The sequence below is a fragment of the Microtus ochrogaster genome, unplaced genomic scaffold (genome assembly GCF_000317375.1).
Source record: "Microtus ochrogaster isolate Prairie Vole_2 unplaced genomic scaffold, MicOch1.0 UNK82, whole genome shotgun sequence".
NCBI classification, from domain to species: domain Eukaryota; kingdom Metazoa; phylum Chordata; class Mammalia; order Rodentia; family Cricetidae; genus Microtus; species Microtus ochrogaster.
Window position 1 is genome coordinate 344,849 of NW_004949180.1, and position 8,464 is coordinate 353,312.

Consider the following 8,464-nt stretch of genomic DNA (forward strand, 5'->3'; position numbering starts at 1 on the left):
TTGACCCTCCATATGCCCTTTCACACACCCTAAAGAAATAAATAATGTGAGCAGGGCGGTGGTGGCACATGCCTTTAATCCCAACACTCGGAGGCAGAGACACGTGGATCTCTGAGTTCGAAGCCAGCCTGGTCTACAAGAGCTAGTTACAGGACAGGCACCAAAACTACAGAGAAACCTTGTCTTGAAAAAAAAAAAAAACAAAAAAGAAATAAATAATGTAATAAAAACATCTTTAAAAAGATATACCATGAATTTCTGCTTATTTGGCTTCTATATTTTTGTAATGCTTTATATTCTATTTTTGTAAGTATTTTTCTTCTAGTATTTTCAGTATATTATAAATACATATGTGGTAACAGAATTTAGAAGTAAGCTTACACATGAGCTTTTCCTACCCAAATACTTTAAAAGAATCAGAAAGCTACTATTTTCTTCACCAAAATCCAATGCAGTACCAATTCAAGAAACTAATACTTAAAACTAATACTTACAACAAGAAAATGTCCAGTCGATCAAAAAACCAGATCTTAAACAGGTCTTTCCAAAGTCACGTCTTTACACCTACTGTCCATCACTACTCCCTAATGGCTTTCCAAACCAACTGTGAAAGCTGAAGATCCCCAGAGCATGGTGCTGTAGCTACTTCCGGAGTCAGAGCACTCCCACTGGAGGAGAGGAAGCTCTGGGAGCTCTGGGAGCTCAGATGGACAGTGGGCTGCTTCTCTCTGCTCAGGGTCAGATGATCTGTTAACAATTTGGGGTGATGTGTCCAACAGAATTTCCTGAAGATCATGCAGGGTTCCTACCTGTGGCTTTTGGACATTATGACCCATGATGGAGTGGCTTTTGCAGTGACACAGAGGCCTGTGAGTCACCAAGCTCCTCTAAGTCTCTGTTACCCCAATAAGCTCATTGGCTTAACAAGATGGCTGGCTGGAACTGTCTCCTGGTCTACTGTAGGTGCCCAGCTACAGTGAATAGACATCAGTTCACACCATCCCAGGAAGAATCACACAGGATAAGCCTCTGAATTACAGAGAACACTCTCTCCTTTACTTAGCTTTTTGCTAGGTTCAATTTCTCTGTCACAGGTGCTAACAACAGACACTGAAACCTTTAATGATGGCAGCTTCTAACAAGGAGAGTTCTTCTAAATACCAAGTATAAAATAAGCTGTTTGGCCCGGCATGTTAGTGCACACCTTTAATCCCAGCACTTGGGAGTTAGAAGCAGAGACAACTAACTCTCTGTGAGTTTGGGGCCAGCCTGATCTATACAGTAAGACACTGTCTCAGAACGAAAGAAAAGAAATGGTCACTCCAGTAAATGTGCCTGCGCATGGTCAAGTGTAGGGTTAACTCACCATGTGAGGGGCGCTAATGGTAGCTTGGAAGCCTACAAAACAAGAAGAGAATGTTGACACACTCAGCTACAAAAACACTCCATATAATGCACACAGCTCCTTTTCTAATAGCCAAACATTGTTTTTCACATTTTTTCCCAGTTTTTATAATCTTAAAGCAATATTTGTTAGAAAACTGATGTAAGGTAGAAGTTAGAAAATACAATCATATCAAAGGCTACTGCGCCCATCTAGTAAACCAACTCCTCTACTGCTACAGATGCCTTCTGCGTGGTTGGCCAAAAAGATACTCCACCAGCACCACTGTTGTTGTCTGAGACAAGGTCTCACACAGCCAAGGCTAGTCTGGACCGGCCTGGACACCTAATCCTCCTACCTTCACCCCCCAAGTGCCCAGTTTACAAGCATGTCCCAACCATGCCAGCTTGGGTCCTTTGCTCCTTCCCTTTTTGAGAGGATCTCCGAATAAGCCTAGGCAGGCCTTGAGCTCAGCCTTTTCCTGCCTTAGCCTCCCAAGTATCTGGGATTACAGGCTTGTACCAGGAAGGCTTTCGACACACTGAGAACTGGTAAATTACTTTTCACTCACTCTCTTCAGATTTCATAATTATAGTAAGTATGCAAAATCTTAGCAGAATACTAGTTTTATATTTCAGACAACACTTTAAAAAGTCAGATAACCAGTTTAAGAGATTTGCTCCTCTGTTGCTGCCCATGGTTAAATCACTGTCTTGTGCTGGTTTTTTAGCCCATGTTTTCTTTCCTTTTGGTGTCACATTCTCAAGATTTATTTACCTGCTTCTGCCTCTGAAGCAGTTTTCACTGAGCGGTGGTAGCAGGTGCCTTGGGGTTCAGAAGCTCCCCAGGATCTTCTTGCTGACTGTCACAGTGCTTCAAAAGAAGACATGGCAGCTGGCCCACAGAATCCTGAGGCACTTCTAAGCCTCAAAGGCGCCCACTGCCAAGGCTCAGCAGCTCAGCAAAACCTGCTTCAGGACAAGGAGTTAAATATGGAACTTTCTAAAGACAAAGGAAAGGCAAAGCATCGGGCCCAGAGAAACAGAAAAGTCAATAATGAGTTACTTATTCCCTTTAAATAGTGATTTCAAAAATCAATGCTAATATGCAAATTCAAAATTAAGGATCCTCAATAAAACTTGGCATTCAGCTAAAAGTTAGGTTTTTATTAAAGTTTTGTTTTTCCTTAAAAAAAAAAATCCCCCAACTTCCTGACTCAACATAATATATTTTTAAAGATATAGAAAAAGATGCATTTTGTTACAAAGGGTATTTTGGAATTATTAAAATTGAGCAACAAAATTTCAATTAGTGGGGCTATAATTCACATCTGTATACTACACACACCTTTAATCCCAGCACTCGGGAGGCAGAGGCAGGCGGATCTCTGAGAGTTTGAGGCCAGCTTGGTCTACAGAGTGAGTTCCAGGACAGCCAGAAATACACAGAGAAATCCTGTCTTGAGAAAAAAAATTACAGAGTAACTCATGGAAAACACAACTTTTCAGAAATATAAAGCTTACCTATTGATTGTGGAGAATCCATATAAGGGTTAGATTTTGCATAGTGGGAGCGGTCTGTAGCCAGCATCACTTCAAATACTTTATCTGTCTTGATGATTCCATTTTCTGAAATGAATGAGACAGATTATTTTAAGCAGATATGACATCAGATGTATTTCCGAATCACTCTGGCTACACTGTAGAGTACAGACTGAAGCAGGCAAGGCCAGAAGTTGGCCACGATGCAGGCACAGGTCACTTGGCTCTAATGATAGCAGTCAGAATGGAGAAAACGAGAAGGGTTTCAGTTACACCCAGTAATGTATACTGAACTGGAGTGGAAGTGGGGTAACAGGTGAGGTGACAGTCACCTGATGATATGAGAAGACCTGGAAAGGAATCAGGATTAACCGAGCTATGGGTCACACAAGTAGGATTATTCAGCAGTCAAGACACACGAAGCTGAGGTTCAGCAGCAAGTACTGGGTTTGACATTATAAATGGCTTTTTCTTTTCTTTTTTTGAGACAGGGTTTCTCTATGTAGCCATAGCTGACCCAGGACTCACTCTGTAAACCTGGCTGGCATCAAACTCACAGAAATCTGCCTGGGATTAAAGGTGTGCATTATCACTACCTGGCCTATAAATAGCTACCTTAAAAATGAGACCAGTTAAAGCAACACAAGTAGCTTAACTATTTATGCAAACTAATGTCATTTATTCATCAATTGTGGAACTTTCTATTTTGGAAAATTAATGATGGTCATACAGCTGTTCAAAAAAGTCAACACAATAAAACCCTAAACCTGATATCAAGAAGGGGTAGAAACAAAGCCAACATGACCTGCAGCATCACTCTCAGAAAGAGAGTACAAAAGAAAAAGGAAGCAAAAGACACAGATTAAGCACTGATGAAATCATTCCCCCAAAAGGAAGTACAGTGCTAAGTACTATGGGAGACAACGAGGCCTTGTGCTCCCAGATGAGCACCAGGGGAACCCGAAATGTTATCACAGAGTCCATCCTTCGAGGGAAGGATTGCTAATACCTGTTAACCTCCCAGAAGGCTGCAACAATATGCCTTCCAGCCTGGTGACCTTTGCAATATCTGCATGCCCAGAGACTTTTCTGGCACCTGACCCTCCTCCAGGCCCTTATTATCGCAAGCTTGTTTTTCTCAGTCAATCTATAGACCCTATCTTTATGGACTTTACAAAGAGTTGTACTGTAATCATGTCTGATTTGTATTCAGCTTTGTTCCTCAAGGAGATTCATGTATGCTTTGCTCTGCATGAAAGATTGAGTTAATTATAATCAGAATAATTTTCATCAAACTGTGCCTGTCTTGGAAACCCAAATATAAAACAAAACAACCAACGAAACAAAAATCTACACCTAAATGTAAGAGCCACAAGAAGATCTTCATAGAAGACAAGACAATGAAGGGCTGGAGAGATGGGTCAGTGCATAAGAGCTCTGGCTGCTCTTGCAGAAAACCAATTCTATTCCTAGCACCCACATGGTTGGGTTCCATGGAGATCTAATGCCCTTGGCTCACCTTTGTAGGCAGACATGCACATGGTGCACATGCATGCAAGTAAAACACTCAAAACACATAAATCTAGAAAACAAAATGTCTAAAAAGAAAAAAATTGGCTAAGTAGTCAAAACTTTAGATCTGATGATGGATTCTTAGATATCACAACAAAAGCATCAAAACTAAAAAGCAGGACAGGCGGTGGTAGTGCACGCCTTTAATCCTAGCACTTGGGAGGCAGAGGCTGGCGGATCTCTGTGAGTTCGAGACCAGCCTGGTCTACAAGAGCTAGTTCCAGGACAGGCTCCAAAACCACAGAGAAACCCTGTCTCGAAAAAAACAAAACAAAAAACCAAACAAGCAAACAAAAAAAACCTAAAAAGCCATTGTGTTTCAAAAGACTTGACAATAATTATAAATCATTTATCTGAGAAGTCTTAGCAAGGTGTGGTGGCACATGGGAGGTGGAGGCAAAAGGGTAACAAGGTCAAGGTCATCTGCTGCTGCACAGTGAAGAGGGTGATGTGAGACCCTAGGAGAACTCTAGTGACAGTACTAAAAGCAGTCAGAGCTGGGGATTCTACTCAGTAGCAGAGGACTTACCTAGCATGCCTCAAGATCCTGGGATCAGTCTCTGATTCTATCAAAAATAAAACCCAGAAAGTTTGTAAAAGATTACCTGAGGACTTAGCTCCACAGTACAGAGCAAATACTACTATTGCAGAAGGCCCACATTTGATTCCCAGCACCTGGATCAGGACGTTTATAACCACCTGTAACTCTAGCTCTGGGAACCCAAAGCCTCTGGTTTCCTGAGGCACCTATACTCATATGCATACAATCCCTCTTCTACACAAAATAATTTTTTAAAAAATTAATCTGAAAAAAAAAGTTGAAAAAAAGACCCAATTTTTAAAAGATGTAAATCTAACTAGGCATTTCTCAAAGATACACATAATACATGAAAATATGCCAATCATCACTAGTCACCAGAAAAATACAATTTTGTTTTGCTTTGTTTTTTGAGATAGGATTTTGTTGTGTACAGCTCTGGCTGTCCTGGCTTTGCAGATCAGGCTGGCCTCGAGCTCACAGAGATTGACCCACCTCTGCCTCCCAAGTGCTAGGATTAAAGGTATGCGCCACCACACCCCATCTTGAAAATAAAAATTTTAACCACCATGAAACACCATCTGTCACTCACTAAGATGACTACAATAAAAAGCAAGATAAGAAGCCAAAGTCAGTAGCAACACTTGTAGTCTCAGCCTGGACAACATATCAAGATCCTGGCTCCTTCAAAAGTAAGCCAGACAATAACAAGAATTATAAGTATTTGAGAAACTAGAATCCTTGTGCACATCTAACGGGAACAAAAAACGGTACAGTCAGTTTGGAGTGGCTAAACATGAACCTATCAAATGGTGAGTAACTCCACTCCTAAATATATTTCCGAAAGAAATGAAAACTTCTAACTGCCTATAAACATACACACAAACGCTCATAGCACTTCTAACTGCCTATAAACATACACACAAACACTCATAGCACTTCTTAGAATAGTCGGTTAAAAAGTAGAAACAATTCAAATGCCCATCAAAAGATGAATGGTATAAAATGTGGTGTTATCTGTGTAATGGAACATCACTTAGTCACAAAACGGGATGAACTATTCATTCATAAAACATGGAAGAACCTGAAAAAATTATGAAAGAGGTTATAGATTGTTATATATTATATGAAATTTAAATAAAATATCCAAAATAGGTAAATCCGTAGATTAAAATTATATTAGTAGTTGCTTAAAGTTGAGGACGCGGAAAAACTAGGAATGTGAGACAAGGTGTCGTTCTAGGTAATGAAAACGTTAATGTGACCATGGCAGTGACTGAACATCTCTGTAAACACAGCAAAACCCTTGAATGATACCATTTAAATGGATAAATTATACTCATTGGATTTACCATAGTAAAGCTGTGTAAGGAAAACCACACTTTAAAGGAAAGGCAGCAAGAAGGTGCACTGTCCTGCAGGGAAGAAGTAGACAGCCACACAGAAAGCAGTCTGGGCGGAAACAGCAGCACTTCTCTCCTCCACTGTTGTCAACCACTGACACCATCACCTGTCACAAACCTGCAAATCAAGCAGAGCTCCTGGTGGGCGGCCTGAAGTCCTCTCCAGACAATGCCTCAAGACAGGACAGAAGAAAGCTAAGCTGGCCTCAGTCAAGGCTACTCTAAAGAAAACTAAGCTCACAGTGAATGACTACAAAGATGATTTGAAGCTCCCCAGAAAATAAGCAATCCAGGAATAATCAACTTTAAAACATATTCTGGAAAATGTCTTTTTCCAGATTTAAAATAATCCATTAAAAAAAAATAGAACCTCAAGACAGACTAAAAGTAGGAGGTAACATTAGGTTTTTTAGAGGAACATTCAAAGCAAAACAAGAAATTTTTGAAGCAGTTTTCAAGAAATTCAGATGAAGAACTTCTAAGGCAATAAATAAGGAGTAACCACTGCTTCAAGAATTTAAGAAGGGTGCACACAACCCTTCCTGTGGATCTTTTAAGAGCTTAGGTCCCTATATTTTTGGTTGTAAGCCTAGCTTTTAATGGCTGACCAGCCAGCCAGCCAGAGCCTAGCTTCTTAAACTGCAGGCCACAACCCTATAACTGTGGAGATTAAAAATAAAAGGGGAGCTGGGCGGTGATGGCGCACACCTTAATCCCAGCAGTCAGGAGGCAGAGACAGGCCTCTGAGAGTTCGAGGCCAGCCTGGTCTACAGAGCAAGTTCCAAGACAGGTTACAAAGCTACAGAGAAACTCACTCTGTCTCGAAAAAGCAAAGAACAATAAACAAACAAACAAATGAATGAATAAATAAATAACAAGGGCAAACAGTAAAATGTTTCTGATGTTGCAAAAGGGGCTACAGAGACAGAGAGCAGTTAAGAGCACCAGCTGCTTTTCCAAAGGACCCTGGTTCAGCTATCAGCACCCATATCAGATCGCTAAACCAAGCTGCACTAAATAATTTTTTTATTTTTGGTACATACACACACACACACATATATGTCATAGATAGATATATCATATATATATGTATGTATGTATGTATGTATGTATGTATGTATGTATCTCCACCCCTGCAAGAAAGTATTTCTTTCAAATATAACTGATTTGTCTTTAGAGGTGCAAAAAAAAGTAATGTGCTGTTTTATTTGCATGTACAGCCTAATTAGAGGCTAAACATCCAATTATCATCAACCTATTGAAACACTGACCAGCTTTTGAAACACCCTTACGTAATCTGCTTGTAACCTCAGGATACAGGGACCCTCATTAATCAACTATAAAAATAGCTATTGTGGATCCAAATATGTAGCCAATACAAATAAGATCTTATTAGGGTTTTAACAGAATTTAAATTATAAGCCACATTTTAAAGTTTGAAAAACTAAGGGCCATATTAAGAATGGATACATTTTTCTTTCAAACTTAGGGTGCAGAAAGGGACAGAAGGTGAATCAAATTTAAGAGGAAAAAAACCCACAAAAATATTACACAAGAGGTTGGGCATGGTGGTGCATGTCTTTAATCCCAGCACTCAGGAGGCAGAGGCAGGCTAATCTCTTTGGGTTTGAGGCTAACCTGTTCTTAGGGTAACATGGTTTCAATTTGTTTACAAAAGTTGATAATATACTTTATTCTAAAAAGAGAGCAAGTCTGTTTTGTCAACTTTAAAAGGAGACCAGGGAACCACCTTGGATATTCTTCTTTAGACAATGTCACCTTTTTTCTAAGACAGGGTTGATCTCAATCCATTACCAGCCTGGAAGTCACCAAGTGGGCTAGGTGGGCTGGCCACTGAGTCACAGGGATCCATCCACTGTCTCTGCCTTCCTGTGGGATTACGAGCATACATCACCATACCTGGCTTGTTTTTTTGTTTGGTTTTGGGTTTCTGTGACAGGGTTTCTCTATAGCTTTGGAGCCTGTTCTGGAACTCACTCTGTAGACCAGACTGGCCTCAAACTCA

At 40.3% G+C, this 8,464-nt stretch overlaps 1 protein-coding gene across 2 annotated transcripts in view; it reads right to left on the minus strand.

Moving 5' to 3' along the window:
* Pcmt1 (protein-L-isoaspartate (D-aspartate) O-methyltransferase) overlaps nucleotides 1-8,464 on the minus strand; it is a 34,297-nt gene that overhangs the window by 15,830 nt on the left and 10,003 nt on the right. For both annotated transcript variants that reach the window (XM_005370630.2, XM_005370631.3), the window contains exons 2-3: nucleotides 2,908-3,012; nucleotides 1,367-1,398 (exon numbers count right to left, since the gene is read on the minus strand). In XM_005370630.2, coding sequence (XP_005370687.1) covers nucleotides 1,367-1,398; nucleotides 2,908-3,012 — 137 coding nt within the window. The remainder of the gene's footprint in view (nucleotides 1-1,366; nucleotides 1,399-2,907; nucleotides 3,013-8,464) is intronic.